Genomic DNA, 27,875 nt, shown 5'->3' with positions numbered 1-27,875 from the left:
AACTACCTGTAGGCTTTAGGTCAGCTTCCTGCTTTCTGCACTTCAGCCTTTTATTTTGTATTTTCTCCTTAATTGTTTTGTCCTACAACGTTATGGTTCCTTTTTTTCTTTGTACCCACATAGAAGCTAGAGGCTGAACTGGCTTGGATTTAGTTGAGGGGGAGATGATGAGGGGGTTTGTTTGGGCTGAGGGGGGAGTTCTGTGCCAGAGACCTGTGAATATGTTGCTTTTAAGCAGATGTGTAATTCAGAAGATGTATAAGTTCCATTTTTTTTTTGTGCGTGTGAGCGTGCATACACGAGTACCTGGTGCTGGCTATGCTTTAGCAAACACTTTAAGGTATTGTGTATTCTCTCATTGTAATATAATTAAAATGTTTTATACAGAAAGCCGTGTGTGCTGGTGTCATCAGTGCTTTTCGGGGGAAGGTAGCAGATTAAAAACTGACGACCTACAGCTGAACAAAGCTGAAAGAAAATGTAGGTAAAGACGTTGAAAAGTTTCGGGGTTTCCTGTTTGGTTTACGCAGCTGTGAAACTGGAATATTGGGGGGATGTTTAAAGTTCAGAGTTCATCTTTTGTCAGCGTGACAGCGAAGAGACATTGGGTGACGGCGTCAACAAACAGGCGCAATTAATTCGACAAATAACTCGTCAAACTTTTATTAAATCTCAGCTTAACACTGACGAGCTTCAAAACATGTCTAGCTATTAAACTGAAAGTCCAGAGATTTATGGACATCTTACAGCACAAAACCCTAAAGACTTCTTAAAAATACATCACATGAATAATTTTTAATGATAAATAAAATGTTGGAGCGAAAAAACAAATCCAGTCGATTCCATCCTGAAGGGAATGCAGTTGTTGAAAACAGTTTACAACAGGGGTGTCAAACATACAGCCCGAGGGCCAGAACCGGCCCACCAAAAGTGTCCAATCCGGCCCAGCAGATGGGTTTAGAATATTGCAAAGAAGAAAAACTTACATTTTTGACATTTCACTGCATTTGTCAGTTTTATTATTTTATTATTACTGACAAAAACATCACGCACAGCATAGCATAATACACCTAAACAAAAATAATAAAATTATTCTATAAAATTAACAGTAAAGATCTCTTATTTATTCATTTCATTTCATCCAGAAAAAAACATTCTGTTATATTACAGAACAAAAAGACCCTTTTTCTGTTAATTTATGCTATTATTCCTTAACGTGAAAGCCAAACAGCCGTCCTTGTTTTTCATAATGCAGAACAACAGATATATTTAAAATTGCACTTCATGTTCATAACACATCATCGTTTAAGCGCGTAGTTAAACTTCTTTACACTGAATCTAAAGGGCAAACAATTGGCAGTGTGTTTTTAAGACTTTATTAGGCAGTACTGTAGTTTCACTGGTCCGACCAACTTAAGATAAAATTACTCTCTATGCTGCCACAACACAGAGTTTGACACCCCTGGTTTACAATAAAATAAACTTCAACAGTAAAGAAGATTTTACTAAAGCTTTAAATTAGCTTAATTTTTTTCTTGTGATTATCCATGCATCAGTACAGACCTGCTGGCAGAAACATATATGCTTTCCAAACATAAGAACGATATTACAGCAGACGCTGTGTGCTGACACCTGTAACAGATATTCTCTGCAGTTTATTGCAGTGTCAAACCTGAAAAAATGAACCGTAAAGCATTTAAGTACAGTTAAGCATTCAACTACAGCTCTGATAACTAACCGATGAAGTTAAATTAAAATTACAAAGTCACGTGATCGTGATTTGGTCTAATTTGAGCTTTTAGCTGGAGCTCAATAATAAATGATATGTTAATAAATATAATAAACTTGAAAGAGCCAATGAGAAGAAAGCATATGTGCTGATAATAACGATGTTTATAATCGTCTTTGACAGCAGATTTGTCAGCAGAGGTAACCCGACAGAGGAGTCAGACTGTTTCTTATTAAGAGAAATCGTAAACAGCGAGCATACAGCAAAACTTCAAGATGATCGAGATGATCAAAGGCAATCATGCCGAGTCCACACACACACACACACACACACACACACAGACACACAAACACACAGTGCTTTCAGATAAACTGCCGGGGTTTCTGTGGGACGGCAGCAGCTGAAGCCAGCGTCTTGGCTGCTTCTTTGGCCTTTTCTGACGCGTCCTTCACTGTGTCCCTGAGCAGCCGCTGGGGCGCCTCTCCTGTGGGAAGAGAGCGAGGGTGAGGCGGGAGAGAACGAGGACGACAGGCATCAGCAACACTGCGAGATCCTTGCTGAGATCAGGATGCTCACTGACACTTCTGTGGCCGATTTTCTCGTGACTTTCATGATTTAGTAGCTTGAGAAGTGTGCTGCCTTTTTTTGTTCTTGTTGTTGTTTTCGGAGCCACCCACAGGAAACAAGCACACAGAAACACACGCCTTCAAAAATCAAAGAGAATACTTTTACTACAGTGAAGATAAAGTGAGCTCCTCTCCGTGCACTTGTTAACTTTTACCAGACAGTGCTCACTCAGTTCAGCGCTGTTACTAAGTCAGACCTAATGATCACAATTGTGACTTTCCTCTAACAGTCATTAAAGGTAAGGAAAGGTAAGGTGACACATACAAAAAATAAATACATATCAACAAGGACCTTTCTAAAAAGGCTTCACTGAATAAGTCTGCACTCTCCTCATCTGTATGCTGTCAGGAACAGCCTCATACTGGATTTAGCGCCAGGGGCTGCACAGTCTATTTGTGTCTGCCCTGACTATGAACCCCACAACCTCGTGTGAGAACAACAACCTGAGTCACAAAAAGACACAGTGATCCCCCCCCACTCAAACACGAGATGATAAGGAGATACATTTCCTTCAATTCTGCACTTTTATTTTTTTAAACCGAGACGTAGATATGAAGTGCGAGTGTGCGTTAGCGCTGTCAAAGGGAAAGGGCTCTTTGTGTGTCTGAACGCTGACAATAACAGTGGGGAGGGACTCCTTACGGTCAAAAACAAAAGTCTCTCACGTTTTTTCAAGGCAGCATTTTTTAAACAAAGCAAAAATTGCTTATTGGATTTAAATGTAGTAAGCAATATTAAAAAGAAAAAAAATCCAATCAGCAAACTATAGTGAAATTCATATCAGCAAAGATATGAACTTCTGGAGACGTGTGGTACTTTCAGATACTCGCATGCCAACTGTCTAAGAAAACATGTTTTGTATCCCAAGATTGTATCTTGGATCAAATCAAATAAATGCATAATTATAATAAAGGTCAATCAAATGGACCAATATGGCAAGGCCATGATGATCCAATAGGTAAAGTAAATCCTTCAGACAACAATTCTGATGGCTAAAGATCCAAATGGGACAGGCGGAAAAAAAAAAAAAAAAAAAAAGTATTATTTTGTATTTTGTCTGTGAAGGTTCTCAGTCATCCAGGTCATCGTAGTCAAAGGCGCTTGCAAAGAAAAGCGTCTGGACTTCTTTAAGTTGCTTGAAGACGTTTCACCTCTCATCCGAGAAGCTTCTTCAGTTCTAAGGTCAAATGGTGGAGAGTCCCAGAAATAAACCTAGTGGGAGTAACCCCCCACAGAGGGACAAAAGGACCCCCTGATGATCCTCTAATCGCCTGAGCCAAGGTGGGAAACTGGGCGTGGGTCCCAATCAGCCAGAGTTTCGGGTGTGTTCATTGTGAAACCTGGCCCCACCTTATCATGCGAATTCCTGAGGTCAGATGGCCCAGGATGTGAGTGGGCGTTAAGGCGTCTGGGAAGGGAACTCAAAACTGGATTATAGATGGCAGAGAGTTGGTGTCGTAAACCCCCGCCTCTGTTCAAAGATGGTCGCTCACAGTGGACATAGATGGCTTCTTTCACTCCTCTTTCAAACCATCTGTCCTCTCTGTCCAAAATGTGAACATTGGCATCCTCGAAAGAGTGTCCTTTATCCTTAAGATGCAGATGGACTGCTGAGTCTTGTCCTGTGGAGGTGGCTCCTCTGTGTTGTGCCATGCGCTTGTGAAGTGGCTGTTTGGTCTCTCCAATGTAGAGGTCTGAGCATTCCTCGCTGCACTGTACAGCATACACCACATTGTTAAGTTTGTGTTTTGGAGTTTTGTCTTTCGGGTGAACCAGTTTCTGTCTGAGCGTGTTGCTGGGTCTGAAATACACCGGGATGTCATGCTTGGAGAAAACTCTCCTGAGTTTCTCTGATACACCGGCTACATAGGGGATGACAATGTTGTTGCGTCTGTCCTTCTTATCCTCCCTCGCTGGTGTCTGGTCTTCTTTTCTGTGCCTCTTTGCTGACTTTAAGAACGCCCATTTAGGATAGCCGCACGTTTTGAGTGCTTCCTTTACATGTGTGTGTTCCTTCTTTTTCCCTTCAGGCTTAGAGGGAACATGTTGTGCCCGGTGGTGTAGGGTCCTAATTACTCCAAGTTTGTGTTCCAAAGGGTGATGGGAGTCAAAGAGGAGGTACTGGTCCGTGTGTGTGGGCTTCCGGTAAACTTCGATGTTGAGTTTGCCGTTCTCTTCAATGTGCACGGCGCAGTCCAGGAAAGGCAGACAGTTGTCTTTTGTGTCTTCCCTGGTGAACTTGATGTTTTTATCCACAGCGTTGATGTGCGCAGTGAAGGATTCCACTTCTTGTGTCTTGATTTTGACCCAGGTGTCGTCCACATATCTGTACCAGTGGCTGGGTACTCTTCCTTTGAAAGAGCCAAGAGCCTTCCTTTCCACTTCCTCCATGTAAAGGTTGGCTACAATAGGTGACACGGGGGAGCCCATGGCACAGCCATGTTTTTGTCTGTAAAAGCCTTCGTTGTACTTGAAATATGTAGTGGTGAGGCAGAGGTCTAACAGTGTGCAGATCTGATCGGGTGTGAAGTTGGTCCTGTCCTCCAAGGAGCTGTCTTCTTGTAATCGTTTTCTGACAGTCTCCACGGCCTCCATGGTGGGTATGCAAGTGAAGAGAGAGACTACATCAAAGGACACCATGGTTTCATCTGGATCCACGGTAAGTTTCTGGACCTTGTCGGTGAAGTCGGTGGAGTTCTTGATGTGGTGTGGGGTGTTCCCCACGAGAGGAGCAAGGATGGTAGCAAGGTGTTTTGCAATGTTATAAGTGGCTGAGTTTATGCTACTGACTATGGGTCTGAGTGGGACAGCTTCCTTGTGGATCTTAGGAAGTCCATAGATGCAGGGTATGGCATCCCCTGGGTAAAGGCGGTGATATGTAAGGCGGTCAATAATTTTGTCCTTTTCAAAGTCTTGAAGGCAAGCTATAACTTTCTTTTTGTAGCTGCTTGTGGGGTCTCGCTTTAGGGCTTCGTAGGTATTGTTGTCACTGAGGAGAGTAGTGATCTTTGTATGGTAATCTGTAGTGTTTAGGACCACGGTGCATCTTCCCTTATCAGCTGGTAAAACAGTGATGTTGTGGTCTTTGCTCAGGGAAGCGATGGCCTTCTTTTCCTGTATTGTGAGGTTGGATGGAGGGACTTTGGCACTGGAGAGCGTGGCTGAGACTTTCATCCTGATTTGCTCTGCTTCTGTCTGTGATAATTTATTAATCCGTATGGCAGATTCTGTGGCTGTGATGAGGTCCACTATGGGCAACTGTTGTGGAGAAATGGCAAAATTGAGTCCTTTGGCTAATACTTTCTTTTCAGGTTCAGTGAGAATCCTGTCTGAAAAGTTCTTAACCCATTTCTCCTGACTGGCATCAGGTGTGTTTTCTTCTCTGGGTTGTGTAGGTTCAGGATGAACTTTGACTCCCATCACCCTTTGGAACACAAACTTGGAGTAATTAGGACCCTACACCACCGGGCACAACATGTTCCCTCTAAGCCTGAAGGAAAAAAGAAGGAACACACACATGTAAAGGAAGCACTCAAAACGTGCGGCTATCCTAAATGGGCGTTCTTAAAGTCAGCAAAGAGGCACAGAAAAGAAGACCAGACACCAGCGAGGGAGGATAAGAAGGACAGACGCAACAACATTGTCATCCCCTATGTAGCCGGTGTATCAGAGAAACTCAGGAGAGTTTTCTCCAAGCATGACATCCCAGTGTATTTCAGACCCAGCAACACGCTCAGACAGAAACTGGTTCACCCGAAAGACAAAACTCCAAAACACAAACTTAACAATGTGGTGTATGCTGTACAGTGCAGCGAGGAATGCTCAGACCTCTACATTGGAGAGACCAAACAGCCACTTCACAAGCGCATGGCACAACACAGAAGAGCCACCTCCACAGGACAAGACTCAGCAGTCCATCTGCATCTTAAGGATAAAGGACACTCTTTCGAGGATGCCAATGTTCACATTTTGGACAGAGAGGACAGATGGTTTGAAAGAGGAGTGAAAGAAGCCATCTATGTCCACTGTGAGCGACCATCTTTGAACAGAGGCGGGGGTTTACGACACCAACTCTCTGCCATCTATAATCCAGTTTTGAGATCCCTTCCCAGACGCCTTAACGCCCACTCACATCCTGGGCCATCTGACCTCAGGAATTCGCATGATAAGGTGGGGCCAGGTTTCACAATGAACACACCCGAAACTCTGGCTGATTGGGACCCACGCCCAGTTTCCCACCTTGGCTCAGGCGATTAGAGGATCATCAGGGGGTCCTTTTGTCCCTCTGTGGGGGGAAACTCCCACTAGGTTTATTTCTGGGACTCTCCACCATTTGACCTTAGAACTGAAGAAGCTTCTCGGATGAGAGGTGAAACGTCTTCAAGCAACTTAAAGAAGTCCAGACGCTTTTCTTTGCAAGCGCCTTTGACTATTTTGTATTTTTTAAAGTTATTTATTTTCATTTCATTAGTTCATTTTTTTAAAATTAATTAATAAATTTTTAACTTATTTATCTAGCTGCCAGCATTGCTGAAACCATGTTAATAAAAAAAAAAATCCACCCCTGTGTGCGATCAAAATGTCAGAAATATTTCAGCATTCCCGTCGTCTGGGTTTACCCACACTGCCTGAACGTTAAAGAGTCCTTGCAGACTACAAACACGGGTGGGAAATAACCTTCCGGTCTGTTTCTGTGCTGTGGCATTTCAGGTGATTTTCATTCATTATGTTATGAAACAAATACGGCTGTTTACATTTAGACATCTCAGGACCTGACGACCTCTGAACACACCCTCATCAGTCCATCTCTCTGTATGTGCTCTTAAATAGCAAACTAACACATAACCATAGATTTCTCCTTTACACTGACAATTTCCCTAACAAATGAACGAGGTAAGGACAAACCTTTTTGACTAAGAAAATCGAATTCATCATTGTGTTTACCACCAGAATACAACATATGCTGAAATCCTTCTAAAAGTGAGTTTTGCCACTCTGTAGCCGTTTCGGTAATGCCTCTGGGCCGTTATTTTGAAGGTGTGCGTGTACAAACAAAGACTGAGCAACAGTGCTTAAAAATGCTCTCATAAACGCTCTGCTCACATTGATTCTTGCTTAACCCATATGGAAAAGATATATATAAATCTTATAAAGTTTGTATCTGTCTTGTATGAAACTTGTATGTTTTGGATACTTACTAAAAAAAATATATGAAAGTAATGAGAAAGTGGCCACTTTCATGAGTAAATCATATAAGTTTTTACTATTTCTTTTCCATATGGGAAGATAAGGCTGAAAAACCTTCCCTCTGCCCCAAGCTTACACTTCTCTTCCAAACATGTAGAAGAAGTGTAAGCTTATACAGTTGGTATGAAGTGACCCAAAGGATACATTGTGTTGTTTACATCAAATTCTATTGTCCAATTTTGGTGAGCTTGTGTAAATTGTAGCCTGAGTTTCCTGTTCTTAGCTGACAGATTGCACCTGCTGTGGTCTTCTGCTGCTGTAATCTATCTGATTCAAGGTTGTACATTCAAAGATGGTCTTGTGCCTTCTCTGGTTGTAATGGCATAACAACATGGTATGCAGGGTGCTCAGCTGCGGACAGGAAAGTACTGCAGAGGGTCATCAACACAGCCCAGAAGATCACTGGCTGCTCTCTGCCCAGCCTGGAGGTCACTGCAAACTCTCGGTACCTCAGCAGAGCTGGCAATATCATCAAGGACCACTCTCACCCCAGCAACCAACTGTTTGAACTATTACCGTCAGGCCGACGGTACAGGTCACATAAAACCAGGACAAACAGATTCAGGGATAGCTTCTTTCCCAGAGCTACCACCGTAGTAAATAAGCACAAAAACAATTGAACCTATTCCATACCGTCACTGTCATTATATTATGCTGCTATTCATACTGTCATTATATTAATGCTGCTATGCTGTATATATTGTACATACTATTGTTTGAGTACTTACGATTGTTTTTTTGTACTTTTTATATTTTACATTTATATTTATTATTGAAACTTGCACCAAGGGAGTGGCACTCCAATTTCGTTGTACATAACCCCTAACCCTGTACAATGACAATAAAGGCTATTCTATTCTATTCTATTCTATTCTATTCTATTCTAATGAGTGACAATTTGAGTTACTGTCGCCTTCCTATCAGATCCTATGGCTCCAACAAGGCAAAACTGCAGCTCACTGGACATTTTCTCCTTTTCATTCTCTGTAAACGTAGAAATGGTTGCGAAAATCTCAGCAGATCAGCAGTTACTGAAATACCCAGACCGGCCCATCTGGCACCCTCAACCACGGCACATGTAAAGTCACTTAAATTCCTCCTCATAATGATGCACAGCTTGAATTTAAGCAGGTTATCTTGACTGGGTCTAAATACCTAAATGGCACCCAGCTGCTTCCACGTGATTGGCTGATTAGATATTTGCATTAACAAGCATCTGAACAGGCCTGCCTAACAAAGAGTCCAGTGAGTGTGATCTTCTCTACATGAAGGTTTGTGCCAAATTTGATGAAATTCCTTCAGTGGTTGATGATGACTCAAAACATCACAACCGTATTTAATTCGTTTTAAAATAAGAATCACATCAGAATCAACTAAACAACACATCTACTTCTATACTCTAAACTACTATTTAGATCACTGTTGCTCAGACAGGGTAAAAAGTTACTGCCTCAGCTACGCTGTCTACTCTGTGCAGCAACATGTGACAACCCCCAGGCAACGCCTGGGATGGCAGATGGATGCCTCAGTCCTAGCACACTTACCATGACGCTCAGCCTGATGCCGATTCCTGTAGTGGCATCAACAAAAGTGGCAACAGGACGGAATCACACAATCAAGACACACGTACGCTGCATCAGCACAACACACAGTTTGGAACAATGTAAATATTATCTTATTCTTTGGGGTTAAATTTGACTTTCCACACTTAATGTACAAATTATTTGAGGTTATTCGTAGTGCGCAGACTTACAGTACTTTAAAAAAAAATCCCTCAAATGTGAACATTTTCAGGTTTAGCTGGTGTCCTATTATTTTAAACTAAACCCTACCCAATATGAGAAACTGATAAATCAACACTAGAAAAAGTGACTCATCTGCAGATGGTTCATCTCTAAGTGTTGTTGTTTCTTTAATACATCTCTTCATACATCCCTCATTATGATTTACTCTGTTAAACTCTCTTTATGCAACACTGACTACCTAAATTATTTCTGTCCAAACCTAAATTAGGAAATTGTGCCATTTGTGACTGTAGCTGTCATGGTTTCACATCCCCCCGCCTTTTATCACATGGCACGTGGAGGAGTAAGATTTCTTCAGGCTATTTGTCAATTATGTATTTTCAGGATGCTGGGAAGTTTAGTGTTGAGTCCAGAGTGGCAGGGGTGAGCCCCTTCAGGTTGTTATGACAGCAGTCCTGTGTTTCTGGGGCGAAAAGAAAGCTCCATTTCCTGTTTAAGTTTTCCCCCCTTCCAGAAATGGCAACAGTTAAAAATAAGCTGTTTTGTTTTCCTCTGCTTTTCCTCCTGCTCTCTGCCCTGTTTCAGCTGGAACACACATGAAGTGTACATACCCTGCAGGTTGGACAGCGCGTATTCCAGCCCCTTCATGGCCTTCACCTGGTTGCTCTTGAAGCGAGCCAAACCAAACTCCTGTGAGAAGACAGAACAGGAAATGGCTTTACACAGGGGAGATTGTCTGGGAAACAACACCGTCTTGTCACTGCAAGTCTCTGGGGATATCCAAACAAGCCTGGCATCTTCCATATTTAATGATTCCAATTTAGTAGACTTATTTTTTGTTTTGTTTTTTTGCTGTAATTTCACTTCTCCCACTACTTTATTTTAGCACGAGCGCTAAAGTAAAGATCTGAAAATTCAGGACATCGGCCTCTAGAATGAAAAGAATTGCATCTATTCTATCTGAACCGCCGTAGAGTAGATGAAAGCAGACGAATAAATGCTTCTAAGAGTACTCATATCATTCCTGTGCTGACTGACATCTAACTTACCTAAAGGGAAGATGGGCTCTTACTGAAAGAAAAGAATTCATTTACCGTCTTGTGTCTATCACACAAAGGAAAGCCAGAGTACAGACTGTATATAAAAGTTGGGAGAAGCAACCATGACATCGCTGTGTGGTTTGTGGATTATTTTTTTTGAATTTGCAGATTTAGCACGTTAGACATTTATAGATGGTTAGTGCAAACAGTTGATCTTACTAAGAAACTAAGAAAACGGCACAATAAATCTTTATTCTGTTTAGTTTACTAAACACGGGATCATAACTTCTTTTAAAAAGGAACATCATGATTTGAATTTAGCAACCAAGTCCAAAAATGTAGGAGGATAGTGCTTACTTTGAGCTCCTAAATCAAATAAGAAGTCTGATTGTTTCCTCACAGAGGTCTGCTTGCAGCTACATGAGTTGCCCTCTGCTGGCAATGAGAGTGAATGCAGGTCTCAGGCACATTTATATACAGTGGTTTTGGCTGGGGTCTGTCTGTACCTGAATGGGTTTGGAGAAGCCATAAATGCTCGAGGATATCCACGCCTCACGTTTCAGCTGTGTGGTCGCTGGATGCTCCACTGAGCCTTGGAAAACACAACGCTCCTCAACAGACTTGATTGGGAAAGAAAAGTGACAGCAGGTTATAATAAACTAAGATGCAACTCAACAGATTTACTATGGAAGTCATCATTTCAGGATTTTAAGTAACTTGTGGTCTTGGCAACAAGATTTCTGGAGACGTAACTTCACTAAAGACGATCTTTCTTTCTGCAAAAGCCTTTGAAGGATTTGAAGAACTGTTTTTGTCTCAACACCTGCACAGAACTACCATGTCTCAAAATGTTTTCCATATTTTCCCATGAAGCCATCATGTTTCAGACTGCAGCAAATTAAAAACACAAGCATCATCAAGTATGTTGTAACGTAGTGCAGTTTTCATTAAAGTTTTAAGAAAAGATCATAAAAATATAACATTTAGTTGTGTGTATAAATGCGTGTGCGAAATAAGGACCTCTGTCCTTGTGTGAACTGATTTCTTTATTCCTGTTATTGTCTGTGCCAGACTCTGGCAACCCACAGTACTCTACAACACCTGTAACCACAACAGTGATGTGATGTCAGACCACATTACTTTCCTTATATCATGGCAGCAAGATGACAGCTTTGACAGAAGTCCTACACAGTTTCACATGTAAAAAAACAAAACACAAACAACACATACCTACTTTCACAGCAACTTCAGCAGAAAAACAAGCAGAGTCAAGTGAAAATTTTAATTTCTCTCCACCACACAAGATCACAAAGGCAATGATGATTAAAACCCATCAGGAAAAAGGCATAACACAGGAAACTGGCTGCGTGTTGATTAGAATCTCTCTGAAACAGCTCAACAAGTAGACGGCAGGAAAAAAACAACAACAACACAAAGCCTCACCATGAGAGTTGTGTGGTTGAGGTTGCAGGTGTAGGTGGTCAGGCTCTTGTTCACTGGGTCCACGATGGAGTCCTCGATGATGTACACAGAGCGAGACATGCCGGCGGGGAAGAGCCGCTCCGCCCAGCGAGGCAATCGATTGGTCTTCATTAGAAGCCGTCTGGAGAGGAGCCGGTGGTCTGCTGTTACCTCCCGGTACACGACGTCCTCCGTGAGAACATGGGTGCTGGGTGACACAAAAACACACAGCCACATCACCTACAGGGTTACTGTGAGGCTTCTCATCTGTTTCTAGTGTACGTTCAAAGAGTGCACCATCATAATATACACCAAAAGAAAGAAGAAAAATATATGCAAGTAAAATATTCTGATGTCGTCTAAGTCAGGCATAAAAAAAACAAGAAGCACATAAACCACCTGCCCACCTCGATCAGCCAAACTTAGTTTTGCTTCTCTGATACACTGTCTCAGTTCTCAATCTCACTCAAGACTGACAAGCGTATTTTTGCTTGCGAGCCTCCAAAATTGAAACAATATACAGGCATCACCTGCACGACTGCCTAGTTTTGAAGAATGATTAAACAATACACTAAAACATTGCACTACATAATTATTTACATTTTCTAAACCACAGTTCAGCAAAGTTAATGTAATTCCTACTTTCCAACTAGTGAGGAGATCAGGGGAAATAGAAAGCATTTAAAAGATATCACACAGCATTCAAATGTTCACTAAAAGTAAAAGCCAGCAATGGTAATCCCAAAGTCAAAAAGGACTCGTTTTTTTGGCACCTTAATTTTTAGTAGCAAATTTTATGGCTCTCCATGTGACGGCTGAAGGAGGACTGACATCTGAAGGCATGCTGCTAGTGTTTTCTAATGAGCACCTTTGATAAAATACTGATTATGAGAATGCTGGAGTACCTGAATGGGTTTGGGTACCTCTGCCAGAAAGCAGAGACAACATGGTCCCATGTACTCCTGATGTCGGTGCCGCTACAGAAATACTTGACCATTTTTTTTTTGATGGTGTGCAGGACGGTGTGAATCCCAAACCCTGAGGTCCCTCGCTGTGATTATACAAATCAGTGAAAAGTTTGGTGCTGACTCCATCCACAGTCTGTGGTGATCCTGCAAAAGTGAAGGGAACAATGAGTAAAAAGGTTACGCGGATAAAAATGCTGAATAAAGAGTATTTTACTGCTGGGTGGGATGGACATGGTCAGCACCAATAGTCAGATAGGCTGTGGCATGTAAACGATGGTCAGTTGGTAATAAGGGGCCCAAAGTGTGCCAAGAAAGTATCTCAAACACTATTACAACTTCAACAGTCTGCACCATTAATAAAAAGCAGGATGGATCCACGCTTTCATGTCATTTACACAAAACCTCTGATCCTACCATCTTAATGTCTCAGAAATAGAGACTAATCAGACCAGGCAGCATTTTTACAAGCTTCTATTGTCCAATTTCAGGAAGCATGTGTGAATTGTGGCCTCAGTTTCCTGTTCTCAGGTGATAGGAGTAACAGCTTGTTCTGCTGCTTCAGAGCTTGATGTAGTGTTGGCTCTTTCGCATATCGTGATTGTAACCAGTGTTCATTTGAGCTGCTATTGCCTTCCCATCAGTTGAATGTTCTCTGACAATCATTCAGACCTGCAACCAGCTCACTGGATATTTTCTCTCTTTTTTTGGGCTTATTCTCTATAAACCCTAGAGATGGCTGTGCAGGAAAATCCCAGTAGATCAGCAGTTTCTGAATGCTTAGAGCAGTCCGCCTGGTACCAACAACAACGCCACATTGAAATCACCTTAAACTCCAGCAGGTCATCTGGAGCATACCTGCCGGCCTAAATGCACCGAGCTGCTGCGATGTGATCAGTCGATTAGCTAAAACAATGTGAACAGGTGTATCTAATAAAGTGGCCGGTGACTTTATGTTTTTCGATTTTGTTGTATAGACTTCAATGGGTCCCCCAAATATCCATTTTTTTTCCCAATTACAGCACCAATAAAACATTTTTGAAACCACCATTTGTTATCTTTTATTGACTTTTCACATTTTCATAGCTCAACATGACGTAAGTCCTTACGTAATATACGCACGTCACCTTGACATATGGTTGGCTGGTTATCGTTACCGTTGGTTTGCTGGACAGCTAAGAGCTATCAAGTTAGCTTCCAGAAACCACTTAATTAACCACATAATTCAAGTGATTTACCTCTAAATGTTATACTGAGCTTAAGTAAAAGACCGGTTATTTCACAGCTTAATGTTAACTGAGTTCAGAGTTTGACAGGAGGTTTACAGCAATAATACCGCACTTCAAGTTTCGGTAGCCTCCCGTTCCGTTAAATGGCCACTAACCGAAATGTGAAACATTCCGGAAATAGTATAAGCAAGCTTACCTGTAGTTGCTGCTACTTTAATGCTAGGCTAATAAATATTAGTTGTTTGTTGAGCCTAAAGCCAACAAACTAACTGATGTTAGCTAGTTATATTCATAGTGTCATATGAACCCGGTCAGCCAGCTCCGAGTCGTAGGTCGGACCGTTTTACTGTAAAGCCACTTCCGGTTGTCGTTTTAAAGTAAAAGCTCTCACAAACATTTCTCTTTTCACGCATTGGAGACTGCTGTGTGATACAAAGACCTGATGGCTAGTCCCGAATTTTGAACCTTTAAAATATATATATATTTAACGAGGAACCTACAGTTTTCATAAAAGTACTCATGAAATACTTGTATTTAGATTCCCATCGTGCCTATTCTTGCCTGCTGGTGTTCTAATTTAAACAGTCAGCTAAAATAAACATTAGCTGCATCCGTTACAATGTAGTAAAGACAGTTATTTAATTCTAGAAAAACAGTGAGAAGATGAAGCCAGTGAACAGTTTTTACAGTTGTTCACTAAACGTCACTATGAGACCACCCTGCAGTAGGATATGTATGGTTGCCCATTATATCATTTCACACTCCTTGAATTTGTCCCAGACCAACAAATTGCCAAAGCTTCTGCTTTCATGGAGATGTTACACTTGCTGATGATCAGTGAATGCATTGCATCAGGAGCACCTGGCTGCTACTTTACTCTCTTAATTCCTATGGAAGCAGTAAGAGTGCACTTGGGTTTTTTATTTACAGGGCTGCAGAGAGTCCTGTGATAACTTTTTTTTTCACGTGGCTGTGGTGTTGTTGAGCTCTCTCTGCTCAAACTCACATCCCAGTTTGCAAACCAGACTTTTAGAAATCATTGTTTTTTTAATGCTCACATGAACTGTGGAGTAGCCTAATCAAGACACTGTCCCTTTAAAAGGCCCGCTGAGGCTTCACGTCAGTCTTGTGTTTTATTTTGCCATCTAGTGGGCAGGATGAACCACAGACATGACAGTACCAGACATTTAAATTATTGATGAAAATCTCATTAATTCAGGTTTTCATTCTATTCTGGTCACTTTGAGGCTTTTGTCACCCACAAAACCAATTTCTGGATCAAACTATTCACAGATATTTGCAAGGAGGATGTAATGTGACAGAAGAGCTGGTGCAGGGATTACAGTCTCTGCATCAGTGTCAGGAAAACAAAGGAGATGATCATGGAGATAAGAACGATCCTCAAAGGGCTCCTGGCAGCAGCCTCCCAACAACTACAGACATGTACATAAGCAGATGCTGGAAAGAGCCTCCTGAAGCTTAAAAGACACTACTCACCCAGCACACACACCGTTTGTCTCCCTCCCTTTGGGAAAGTGGCTGCAGAGCAGAACCACCAGACTGAGGGACTTCTTCCTGGAGACTGTGACTCTGCTGGCCCAACCCAAAGGTAACAAACATGAGAAAACACCTGTGTCTTTGTAGTATCCACCACACACATTTAAAATTTGTTTTTTTATTTATACTGTGAATTTATCATCTATTCCTGATTTCGGTATATATTGCTATTGTGTGAGCCCGCTTTTGTTCCGCTTAGAGCTGAGTGCAACATTTTGTTTCACTACTGTCATTGGTCCTCCAGTAACCAGTTCATGCAGCAGGTGGCGCGCTATAATACACCACAGAACGATATGTGTCCCATTTCCGACTCTTCTTCTTCGTCGGTGCACTTTCCTGCAGAGGGAAGTGTCCTCCATGGTGTCATTGTAGATCTTTCGAGGTTGAATATTAGTAAATAAGAGATGTCTGGGTACACACCAGACCAAAAGCTCCGTTTCGAGCAGATAACGAAGCTCCGGAGGCAGTGGCTGAAGGACCAGGAGCTCAGTCCGAGGGAACCCGTGGTACAAGCTAAACCGCCTGGCCCTGTCGCCAAGTTCTGGGCTGGTTTTCTGGAGCCCAAGAGCCTGTGGAGGGTTTACGTGAGTTCTCGTACACAGCTGATCCGACGACCGCTAATAATGACATTTACAGCTGGAATCAAACCGAGCGGTTTATCTGCTACTAGTAGCGTTTCATTAAGGACAAGGGCCAGGGTAGCTGTTTACTGCTAACGTGGTTGGCCGCGTTTACTTTGCAGGCTTCATGCCACACACACACAGACCGCATCTACTACAGCTTATATTGTGATGTTGTTCTATGTCAGTGACACAATCTAAGGTTTTCCTTGGATTATCTTTAGTAGATACAAGAACTAAACTGCCTCAACTAAGCAGAAAATACTCTAAAATGTATTTTTTGTAATGGATTCTTTGTTTCCTTGCCACAGAATAGCAACAACAAACAAACAAACATAAAAAATTAATGCTCAAATTGTAATTTTTAAGCATGGTGTCAGTAAAATCGGTTGCTTCAACAATACCTACTTAGTTTAAAATATGCACTATAGTTTAATGCTGGAGAAAAATTATGGTTTGATTGACTCACCAATAAGTTTACAGACAACATTTTAAAAGTGACTAATCCATACCTATGCTATTAAAAATGTTGTGTATTATGCATTGTTATGACCCTGACGAAGGCCATAAGACATAGCGGAATAAAGGAGAATAAATAAGATAAGATAAGATAAGATAACCTTTATTAGTCCCACACGTGGGAAATTTGTTTTGTCACAGCAGGAAGTGGACAGTGCAAAAGTTATGAAGCAAAAATTAGAATACAATAAGAATAAATACAGTACACAACTGTACAGAATAGAATAAAATAAAATACTATATACAGTAGAATAAAATAAAATAAATATACAATAAGATAAAAATAGAATACAAATACTATATACAACTGAGTAAAAATACAACGATGACAGAAAGGATTATTGCACTTAGTATTATTGCATATGTATGGATGTGTGTGCTTGATCAGTTAAAGTCTTTATTATGGAGTCTGACAGCAGTGGGGAGGAAAGACCTGCGAAATCTCTCCGTCCCACACCGTGGGTGCCGCAGTCTCCCACTGAAGGAGCTGCTCAGTGCTGTCACAGTCTGCTGCATGGGGTGGGAGATGTTGTCCATCAGGGATGACAGCTTAGCCGCCGTTCTCCTGTCACTCACCACCTCCACTGGGTCCAGAGGGCATCCTAGAACAGAGCTGGCCATCCAAATCTGTGCATCCCTAGCTTTTAGAAAATGTTGATACAAGGGTAGTCACTGCAGAGAACTTTACACAGAAAAGAAAAGAAAGTCAAGCAAGACAGAATAAATGTGTGTGTGAATGAGAGGAAAGCGGGTGTAATGGTGAAGATGCTAGAAGTAAAGATGGTGAAGGTGAATGGGCAAGATAAGATCAGATTAAATTATAGAAACAACTCAGGTTAATCAGTTTGGAGAGGTTCAGATGGTTTGGGCGTGTGCAGAGTGTGGCTTAGTGGATATATTGGAGATAAGATGTTGGGGGTGGAGCTGCGGTCTTCATAATCTGTAGAACACTGAAAATCTTTAGGCCCTTTATCTAAACCGTATATCACATATTCCACGTCTTTAGCAAAAGAACAAACTCAGTCCCTGTAAACATTATGATTCTGTATGTTCTTCTCTTTACTGATATTTGTTTGTCCTTGCAGACCTACAAAGCGTACAGAGGTGGAGTTTTCACATTAACACGGCTGCTGATACCCGCTTGGATTGTTCACTACTACGTGAAATACCATGTTGCTGTAAGTTTCCACATTTGATCATTTTTATTTATATCTAAGGCTTTAAATACAGGAGATGGATGATAGAGCCATAATATGAAGTTCAAGAAGATAGCTATTTTTTTTTTTAATTGTATTTAATTTGTTTGATAGTATGCAACCCAGGTAACTTGAAAGAATAAATGGTAAATGGCCTGTATTTATATAGCGCTTTACTAGTCCCTAAGGACCCCAAAGCACTTTACATATCCAGTCATCCACCCATTCACACACACATTCACACACTGGTGATGGCAAGCTACATTGTAGCCACAGCCACCCTGGGGCGCACTGACAGAGGCGAGGCTGCCAGACACTGGCGCCACCGGGCCCTCTGACCACCACCAGTAGGCAGCGGGTGAAGTGTCTTGCCCAAGGACACAACGACCGAGACTGTTGGAGCCGGGGCTTGAACCGGCAACCTTCCGATTACAAGGCGAACTCCCAACTCTTGAGCCACGATCGCCCACGAAAAAAAACAACTCTAAAATGACATCCTGTACTTGTGTACAACTTAGCTTAGAGAATAACTTCACAAGGCAACTAAAAGAAAGAGTTTTAAGTTACAGACATGCAGTATTAACTTATTCTTGGCCAAACTAGAGAACCCTGCACCTTGAATTTCGTTTGTAGATGGAGATCATGTGACTGATTCGATCAGAATGGGTAGCATATTAAAATTCCGTGTCATTGTTCCCTACAGCAAAGGCCATATGGCATTGTGGAGTTGAAACCCAAGCTGTTCCCAGTAAGTGTGACCCATTTATTATTTATTACTTCCAACAGTTAACTTTTTTTTGTTTCTCACATAATACCCCATTTATTCTTCATATATTTGTATAAATGTAACTGAATGTTACCTTGTTTTACCATAACTAATACTTTTTTTGTGCTTAGGGTGACACGATCCTGGAGACGGGTGAAGTTGTTCCAGATCTCCCAGAGACCCACGGCCATCATTGAAGAGGAAATAGTTCAGCTTTTTCCTTGAGTTTCTCTTGTAAAAAATTCTGTATATGTGATTAAAATACTCAAAAGTTATGAGTGTGAGCTTGACTTAACAGAATAAATTAGTGATAGTGTTTTAGTAGAATTCCATCCATCCATCCATTGGCTTCCGCTTATCCTTTTCAGGGTCGCAGGGGGGCGCTGGAGCCTATCCCAGCTGTCATAGGGCGAGAGGCGGGGTACACCCTGGAAAGGACGCCAGTCTGTTGCAGGGTCAACACACAGGGACAGACAACCATTCGCACTCATATTCACTTGCACATTCACACCTAGTGGCAATTTGGATTATCCAATCAACCTATTCCCACAAGTTGCATGTCTTTGGACGGTTTTAGTAGAATTGGTTTTTTTTTGTTTTTTTTTAATTGTGCAGTCAGTCGATCAGAGTTCATTTTTGCAAACATGGCCATGTGCAGATGAACACTTGAAAGATGCCTTTAAAAAAAACCTTGTGACCATGATAATGTGACAAAGATGTCACCTGGGATTTTCAAATTTATACCAAAAGCGTATTTACTTAAAACCTCGACCTCAACTTAAAGATCACATGTGAAGTTTTCTGAAAATCATGTGAATGCAATAACTCAAGAAGAATAAGATACCTAGGATTTCTAAATTCACGCCATAAGTGCATCTAATCCATAAGTGTATCTACTGCACTTATGGCATGAGTTTTAAAGAAAGTCATCCTTCTCCGAAATGTTTTTGCATAGGTTTGCTGACAGGCAAAGGGCACTAAGAATATAATTGTAAATATGACGATAGCGCTTGATATTATTGTGAAGGGCGCTAATTTCCCCATCCCCCCCGAAGCCTGAAAATTGAACTTTTATTGTGAAGGAAGTTAGCGGAAGTTCCTCATTGAATTCACGGTCTGTTATGGAAGAAAAGGGGGTTCATAGTTCTGTCAACAGCCGCTTCAGGACTGATGGCCATATAGAAATTAATGTGTTTCCACAATAAGGGGAGAAGTAATCAGGTGTCACCGCATTCGTGGCTGTCTGAAGGATTCAGAGGTAATTATTACTTAACTTTTCTCGAACGTCCCGAGTAGCCACGGAGTTCCAAGCTTTGTAACGTCCGTAGCTAGCCTGCTAACTTGAGCTAACCTGGTCAATGTGTGCTCAAACTACTGTTTGAGCACACTATGTTTTGCTAAGTCACGTTGGTGTTTATGTAACATTTCATATACCCCAGGGGCTTGTTACTATATATGTAACAGCTCTTAAAAACGATTTTTAAGTTACAGTGTCTAGATATTATTCAACTTCTCCAAAAGGAAACACAAGTGTTGTAGTTGCTATGCTAACAAAATGATAAACAGAAACAAAGTGGGAAAACGGTTATTGGGGGCATTCCGGTGTATAGATTTTATTCTGTGACATGTCTGTCGAGATTATCGATGGCCAAGAAAGACATTTAGGGGCTGTGTAATATGTATTTTATCGCTCATGTAGCTCATAAATAGTTGTTCCGAATGGCTAATTGTAATAATATTACTGTTAACAATATCGCTCGCCATGTTATCCTCAAGCAAGCACCCATTCCTGTTGTTTGTAGTGTTTTTTTTAACCAACGTTTTAGTATAATATAATAACATGTAGCCCTACCAGTATATCAGTGCTCAGACATGAGCCTGCCACAGATGTGCCATCGTCATGTGTGTATATGTTGTATGATAGGCAACAAAATGAATATTACAGAACATAAAGCAGAAAAAGTTGTGTGGGTGGTGTTCTTATCTTAAGTCAAATTCATTAATAGACAAACAGTAACCTTATCGTGTACTCTTCCCCTCACGACCCCACAGGAGTATCTCGCCATAGCGAGATATTTATATTATTTATTAGTGATGGTCATCAGGGAAAGACAAATGCTTTACATGCTTTTAACATTGTAGACCCACCACTTTTCATGCACCAGAGTTTGAATTGGAATAGTCCTCCAGAAATAATGACACTATTTTCTGGAGAATTGATTGGTCAGGAGGAGGTGATCTCTGATCTTGCTCTGGAACTGGTTAGGTCTGCAGTATAAGTTACTATAGCAATGTTCCCCTGGTAAAGAAGTGAACTGCTTTCATAGTACAGAAAACCCAGATTTAGCCCTGAAGTTACATGGATAATCTTCAGCACCTGCTTTGTAGGGGGTTCTGGTCTATGATGACTTACAGCTGAATTACAGATGTAAAACACAATTAGTTTGTTATTGAGGCCGCAGTTAAGTGTTTCTGTACTACATTTAATGAAGACATGCATGTGGTGTTTTGTAATGTTCGTTTTAGCCAATGTGAGGATAAGATAAGATAAGATAAGATAACCTTTATTAGTCCCACACGTGGGAAATTTGTTTTGTCACAGCAGGAAGTGGACAGTGCAAAAGTTATGAGGCAAAAATTAGAATACAATAAGAATAAATACAGTACACAACTGTACAGAATATAATAAAATAAAATACTATATACAGTAGAATAAAATAAAATAAATATACAATAAGATAAAAATAGAATACAAATACAAATACTATATACAACTGAGTAAAAATACAACGATGACAGAAAGGATTATTGCACTTAGTATTATTGCATATGTATGGATGTGTGTGCTTGATCAGTTAAAGTCTTTATTATGGAGTCTGACAGCAGTGGGGAGGAAAGACCTGCGAAATCTCTCCGTCCCACACCGTATAGAACAGGAGAAAACAAATAATGCTGACCAGTACAACACCCCACCTCTTTTACCGTATTTTCACGACCATAAGGCGCACTGTGCTAAAAGGCGCAGTCTCAGTTATGTGTGCCCTTACTGTATTTAACACACACATAAGGCGCACTGGACCATAGGGCGCATACAAGTACCGTATGCGTATTTAAAAATAAAGCGGGAGCAGACCTGAATTCGGTACCTTACTCACATTTCTATTGCCGGTAATCGTCATCATCAACAACACACAAGCATACAAGTGTGCATATTTAAAAATAAAGCAGGAGCAAAACTGAGTTTGGTACTCACATTTTTATTACCAATAATCGTCATCATCAACAACACACAAGCATACAAGTGTGCGTATTTAAAAATAAAGCAGGAGCAAAACAAAGTTTGGTACTCACATTTTTATCATCAATCAAACCCATCGAAGTCCTCATCCTCTGTGTCTGAATTGAACAGCTGTGCTAAATCTCCATCAAACATGCCAGGTTCACTGTCTTCACCGTCAGAGTCACTTTCCGTGCCGTGCGGCTCCTCGGAAACGATGCCGGCTTTTGCGAAAGCTCGAACAACAGTGCCAGCAGACATGTTAGCCCAAGCATCTACAATCCATTGGCAAATTGTGGCGTAACTCGCCCGGCGCTGCCTTCCACTCTTAGTGAAACTGTGGTCTCCACCGGTCATCCATCGCTCCCAGGCCGCTCGCAGCCTTACTTTGAACGGGCAGTTCACACCGATGCCCAGCGGTTGGAGTTCCTTTGTCAGGCCTCCCGGAATGACAGCAAGCTCACAGTTCATTTGCTTCACAAGTTTTTTCACATCGGCTGTGAGATGGGCACGCATAGAGTCACAGATCAACAGCGATGGTGATGCGTGGAAAAAACCACCTGGTCTCCTTACATACACCTCCCTCAGCCACTCTTTCATCATTTCCTCATCCATCCAGCCCTTTTCATTTGCCTTAATGATGATTTCTGCTGGAAACTTCTCTTTAGGCAAAGTCTTTCGCTTAAAAATCACCATAGGCGGCAGTTTCTGTCCATTAGCATGGCAGCCAAGCACAACAGTAAAAGAAGACTTTTCATACCCCGTTGTGCGTATCGCTACCGTGCTGGTCCCCTTCTTCTCCACAGTGTGACTCACCGGGATGTCAAAAGTGAGCGGGACCTCGTCCATGTTTGTGATGTGGCTGGGCTGGATGTTTTTGTCGCCGATGTGTTTGCTGCAGTAGGAGCGGAAGATGGCCAGCTTTTCCTTATACCGGTAATCCGCTGGAAGTTGCTGCGCTACCGTAGTCCTGGTCCGGATGGAAAAATGGCACCGTTTCATAAAACGAAAGCACCAAGACGGACCTCCTTGGAAATGTTCAATGTTCATCTCTTCAGCTAGTGAAACTGCTTTTAGCCGAATGGTGACCGTCGAAACGCTTCTCCTGCTCGCTCTTTGCTCGATGATCCACCGCTCGAGTCTTTCCTCCAACTCGGGCCACCTCGCCTTATGTCCGCGGAAACTCAGCTGCGTTTTCTTGACCTGCCGGAGCTTGTTTTCCAGCTTCCTCCATTTGCGAACCATCGATTCGTTAATCTTAAATTCTCTCGCCGCTGCTCGATTTCCATGTTCCTCCGCGTAGCTGATGGCCTTCAGTTTAAACTGTGCTTCGTAAGCATGTCTCTTTGCCATTTTCAGGGTTGTTAAAACAACGATGTCCTGCATAATGCACATACCTGTTCTTTTATACAGGTATGTGCGATTGTCCCGGTATATACGATCAATGCCCACACTTCACCCTTTAACGTTCTCATGGTGTTCTCTACTACGTCCTCCTTACAACGCTATAGGGCGCGCCGCACTTTTTGAAGAAAATCTAAGACTTTTAAGTGCGCCTTATGGTCGTGAAAATATGGTATCTCTAAAACATGTAAATGAATGACAATATTGTGAAAAAGTGAAGATTAGGGACATCGTAAGTGGCTAACAATTGTATGTTGAAAAAACTTTTTTCAGTGCAGCCATTTTTACCCCAACACCGCAGGTAAACACAGATGTTACTGATCACATCGATTAAGGCTTTGGCCTGACTAGAACAGAAGCTTCATTAGTGGCATTGCTAACACCTGTGGCTGCTGAAAAAAGGTGTTTACAATATGTGTGAAGATATATTTGTAACTTTAATGTTTTCAATGTTGAACCTGACAGAAACCAAGTGAAGTCGCACAGTGTCAGAAAATGTTATCAATGTATAATGTAAAGTGAGCCACTCAATAACATCTGTATAAGTCACAGTGTAATCAAGTGCATAAAAGTTACATTCTTGTCCTCTAACAGTGTTTATTATAAAGTCAAACTAGTAAAGTTTAGAGCTCCATGAATGCCTTTTTTGGGTAAATGTATTTAACTATTTTTCATTTTCAACGTGTTTTTGTTATCATGTCAGATCATGTCAGCAGTCAAGCTCGCCCTGCAACTGAGCCAAAAAAATGGCAGAAAAAGGTCCTCCGAAACAAAATCTGCAGAGGTGTCACCCGACTCCAAGTGCCCCATCTGCTTGGACACATTCAGCAACATTTCCCGCCTTGACCGCTGCTTGCACAGGTTCTGCTTCCGCTGCATTCTCGAGTGGTCCAAGAACAAAGCAGAGTGTCCGCTGTGTAAACAGCAGTTTAATTCAATTTATCACAGTATAAAATCAGAGCAAGACTTCAAGACTTATGACCTGCAGCCAGTGGACAATGGCTCTTTTGGTTATTTTCAGGGAGTGCGGTTTAGATACCGCACAACTCTCACCGCAGCCCATCGACAGTTGAGAGGAAGGATGTCTCTGGCTCCTGACATTGGTATAATATCTGAAGGCCCAACAAATTCTTCCCAACAGCGGCCAGACCGTTACATGCGGCGCATGATGATGAGGCTGGCAACCCAGAGGAGAGCTGCAAGGGAAGGCAGGGCGGTGGCCAGTGTCCGAGAGCAAGAAATTATCAACTTTAGACGGGAGCTGTACCGACGGGGGGTGAGGGTTCGAAATGTTCAGGATGGTGGCCGCTCCCGAGACACCTCAGCGGAGTTTTACAGAAGAAATCCAGCCTGCCTTCACAGACTGATCCCCTGGTTGAAAAGAGAGCTGAATGTGCTATATGGAACCCATGGCTCTTTGGGCAACATGGTTCAACATATCATCATGTCACACATTACACGATATAACATGGAAGACGGAGCTATTCAGGAAGAGCTCAGGCACTACCTCCACAGTCACGCAGAGCATTTTATGCACGAGTTCATCAGCTTCGCAAAGTCCCCCTTCAACATGGAGGCATATGATCAGCACGCTGTCTACGACTGTCCGGCGCCTTCCTCAAATGAAGACAGCAGCTCCAACTCATCAATAATCGCTATCTCAGAGGATGAAGACAACTCTACAGGGTTGAACAACCCAGATGACTCCACATCTGCTTTGAGCCTCTCGTTGTGGGATGATGAGACACCTGGGCCGTCGTATTCTACGACAGCAGAGCAGGGCAGGACAGAGCATCTGTCAGTCTTGGACTCAGACTCTGACAGTAGTTTGGAAGAAGAGACGCAAGAGTTTGCGTCACCACAGCAAATGAGTCCTCATAACCAAACAGACCTGACTCAGGGCAAACGCAATAATGAAGACTGTGTATCCTCTGACAGTGATGACTGTGTCATTGTGGGTTTTGTTAAACCAACAGCAGATCGGACTCCTCAGGTGGTTCAGCTTTCCTCTGACTCTGAGTGGTCTGCTGACGATACTCAAGAAGTGCCTCTTCAGCCTCAACACATTCGATTCACCAGTAGCAGTCCTGCAACTCTACATAGCAGTGATCGTAGTGGGGCTGGACTATCAGAAAATGTAGACACAGATGATCGTCACCACTCAAGTTCAAAAGAAAGATCAAGCAAGACGTATAAGAAGTCAGACAGAAAAGGTCAGGGTAGAAGATTTGACAGCAAAGAGAGATCTAAGGAGAGGCACAAATCAAAGGACAGACACTATAGGAGGAGGAGGTCAAGAAGTAAAGAGCGGAGGCACTCTAGCAGAAGCCCGGTGATCTCCCACAGCAGTGTGAGCACTTATTCCACTGAAAAAAGTTATTCTTATTCAAATGGCAGAGACTACTCCAGGTGTGACAGATATAAAAGGGACAGTGATTACACCTACCAGTCATATAGCCATTACAGCCAAGAGAGAAACGATAGCGGGCTCCATTACACACAAAGGCACTCGTACTATTACAGCAGCCGCAGATGCTCAGGTTTCCGCTCTCGCTCCAGTAGCCGCGACAAGGATTTACGGAGACGGTACAGGAGGCGCTCTCGATCCAGGACTTATTCCAGCAGCCGCTCCCCTTCTGCCAGAAGGAAATCTCATTATGACAAGCCTGGTGGGAAGAGGAAGTACAAAAAAAGACATTTAGAGGACCCCTCCAGTACCACAGCGTTTAACTCCCATGCAGATGGTGACTCCTCTGCATTAAGAAAACACAAGAAAAAAAGCAAAGAGAAGCACCGTAAAAAATCCAAAGAGAAGTCTAGAAAGACCAGCAGGAGTCTCAGTGTGGAGCTCCTCAATGAGGAAAAGGCACATGAGCGGGGCAGGCGTCACCATAAGAAAAAGAAGAAACACAAGAAGAAAAGCAAAAGGCACAAGAGCAGCGAACGCACAGAGAAGCGTTCACCCACTATCATTACCATTGATAGTGACAGCGATTCATTTGCTAATGACAGTATCACTCAGGCCACTAATGCTAATAATGATAAGCCCGCAGACGATAGGACAGATGACACAGTAGACACTACCCCTGCAGATACACTGTTGTAATCCTATATCAGATTTTTACCCTCAGCTGCTGCCACCATTTTTTTTTAAAATCACAACAGTGTTCAGTAGGGTGAAAGCACATATCACATGTTTGCTATAGTGATATTACATTGGACACTGACAAACTGATGGTATGATGTATGCACAATGAGAAAGATGACCTTTTTAGACCTCCATGGCCTGATTTAAAACAATGCTTTTATATCTGTTATGTGCTACTATGTGTAAGACAAATGGAATAATATTGGAAGTGTCATCTTTTTGTTGTTGTTGTTGTTGGTTTTTTGTTTTTTAAGAGTCAGTTCTTACTCTGTATTATGTGCTGAGGGTCTCTCAGGGTTAATGCTGATTACAATTTGTGCTGCCATCAGTCGGCTATAATCTGGAGACAAAAGAATATAATGTTTTGATTTCAAAATAACTTCATTTGTATTGAATTTTATTTCTAAATAAATTGTAAAGATTCATTGTGTGTCAGAGAAAAAGAGCATAATTACCAGTCACAGTATTTCCCCCCTTTTTTTACTGTATTACGTTACAGCTTCAAACTCAAGCAAACAGTATAAAACAGGGCAGATCCAAGATGTGAATGGAGAATGTACGTAAAAGTACATTCAATTTATAGAAAAAAAAAAATTGGTGGTGAAATGTTTGTAATGAATCTGAAAACATGCAGTAAACCACAGAAAATGATAACAATTAAAACCTTTATGAAGGTACTTAAGGTATGTGTTATTTTAAAGGGTTGTAAAATAATAATGCAAAACAGAAATAAAGTATTCAAACACAAAATCCCCATATTACATCTCAAGCTTCAAATGGAGTGGACTACAATATTCTGGTGAACTGAATTGTCCTACTATGTAATAGATGAGATCTCTGTTTGTCTGCAAACTCCTCCCACACAATCAGGAGTTGGCACACAGGTACATCATTGTTCCCCTGAAGTTTCTTGTGTTTCTTTATCAGATGCTATGGCATCACTATATTGCCATATGTAGTAACACTGTAACACTTCATAAAACCATTTGATTTTGTGATAACATCTCATTTAGTTAATATTGAATATATTTGTTGATGACACTTTAGTTTATGCAGTCAAGCTTACTTTACATAGTGACTATACCGTCTAATGTTGGATAAATACCATTCTAAAATCACAGTTTATCCAGGACACTATTTTATGCATTTCTGTCAGGTGCTTGTTATTCATGTTTATTTGTATTTTTAGTTGTGTGAAAAGGAAAATTTCACAGGACTCTCCCGTCATGGGAAATATTAAGCATACCTAATGAGTAATGTTTCTGTGTGACTTCATCATTTTGGCCCACACTTTGTTCTTTGAGGTTTGCATGCATTCATTTATACACTGGTGTCTTAGTGGTCT

At 41.7% G+C, this 27,875-nt stretch overlaps 3 protein-coding genes across 3 annotated transcripts; 2 read left to right on the top strand and 1 right to left on the bottom strand.

The window, feature by feature from the left end:
• Positions 1-636: 636 nt before the first annotated feature.
• LOC146667962 (PRELI domain-containing protein 1, mitochondrial-like) lies at positions 637-14,384 on the bottom strand. The gene is made up of 6 exons (XM_085409769.1): positions 14,240-14,384; positions 12,755-12,961; positions 11,832-12,057; positions 10,895-11,008; positions 9,960-10,038; positions 637-2,213 (listed from the first exon to the last, which is right to left on the bottom strand). The coding sequence occupies exons 2-6, from the start codon at positions 12,844-12,846 to the stop codon at positions 2,092-2,094; spliced, it is 633 nt and encodes a 210-aa protein (XP_085265895.1). The 5' UTR covers positions 12,847-12,961; positions 14,240-14,384; the 3' UTR covers positions 637-2,091.
• A 1,529-nt stretch (positions 14,385-15,913) lies between these two features.
• Positions 15,914-18,976, top strand: ndufb6 (NADH:ubiquinone oxidoreductase subunit B). Its single transcript, XM_085409768.1, has 4 exons — positions 15,914-16,184; positions 17,825-17,917; positions 18,639-18,683; positions 18,833-18,976. Exons 1-4 carry the CDS (start codon positions 16,005-16,007, stop codon positions 18,896-18,898), a joined length of 384 nt encoding a protein of 127 aa, XP_085265894.1. The 5' UTR covers positions 15,914-16,004; the 3' UTR covers positions 18,899-18,976.
• A 138-nt stretch (positions 18,977-19,114) lies between these two features.
• toporsa (topoisomerase I binding, arginine/serine-rich a) lies at positions 19,115-27,286 on the top strand. The gene is made up of 2 exons (XM_085409766.1): positions 19,115-19,959; positions 24,086-27,286. Exon 2 carries the CDS (start codon positions 24,089-24,091, stop codon positions 26,486-26,488), a length of 2,400 nt encoding a protein of 799 aa, XP_085265892.1. The 5' UTR covers positions 19,115-19,959; positions 24,086-24,088; the 3' UTR covers positions 26,489-27,286.
• Positions 27,287-27,875: the final 589 nt, after the last annotated feature.

The sequence above is a fragment of the Rhamphochromis longiceps genome, linkage group LG6 (assembly GCF_057381845.1).
Source record: "Rhamphochromis longiceps isolate RC_006_pf linkage group LG6, R_longiceps_female_GT1.1, whole genome shotgun sequence".
NCBI classification, from domain to species: domain Eukaryota; kingdom Metazoa; phylum Chordata; class Actinopteri; order Cichliformes; family Cichlidae; genus Rhamphochromis; species Rhamphochromis longiceps.
This window is presented reverse-complemented; position numbering and strand designations above follow the sequence as displayed.

Coding starts and splice junctions, on each gene's coding strand:
- LOC146667962 (XM_085409769.1), bottom strand. CDS start 12,846: ATGGTCAAGTATTTCTGTAGCGGCACCGACATCAGGAGTACATGGGAC. Junction 10,039..10,894: donor GCTTCTCCAAACCCATTCAG/GTACAGACAGAC, acceptor GTCTTCTCACAG/GAGTTTGGTTTGGCTCGCTT. Junction 2,214..9,959: donor CGCGCTGTCCAACCTGCAGG/GTATGTACACTT, acceptor CTCTTCCCACAG/GAGAGGCGCCCCAGCGGCTG.
- ndufb6 (XM_085409768.1), top strand. CDS start 16,005: ATGTCTGGGTACACACCAGACCAAAAGCTCCGTTTCGAGCAGATAACG. Junction 16,185..17,824: donor AGAGCCTGTGGAGGGTTTAC/GTGAGTTCTCGT, acceptor TTGTCCTTGCAG/ACCTACAAAGCGTACAGAGG. Junction 18,684..18,832: donor TGAAACCCAAGCTGTTCCCA/GTAAGTGTGACC, acceptor TTTTGTGCTTAG/GGTGACACGATCCTGGAGAC.
- toporsa (XM_085409766.1), top strand. CDS start 24,089: ATGTCAGCAGTCAAGCTCGCCCTGCAACTGAGCCAAAAAAATGGCAGA.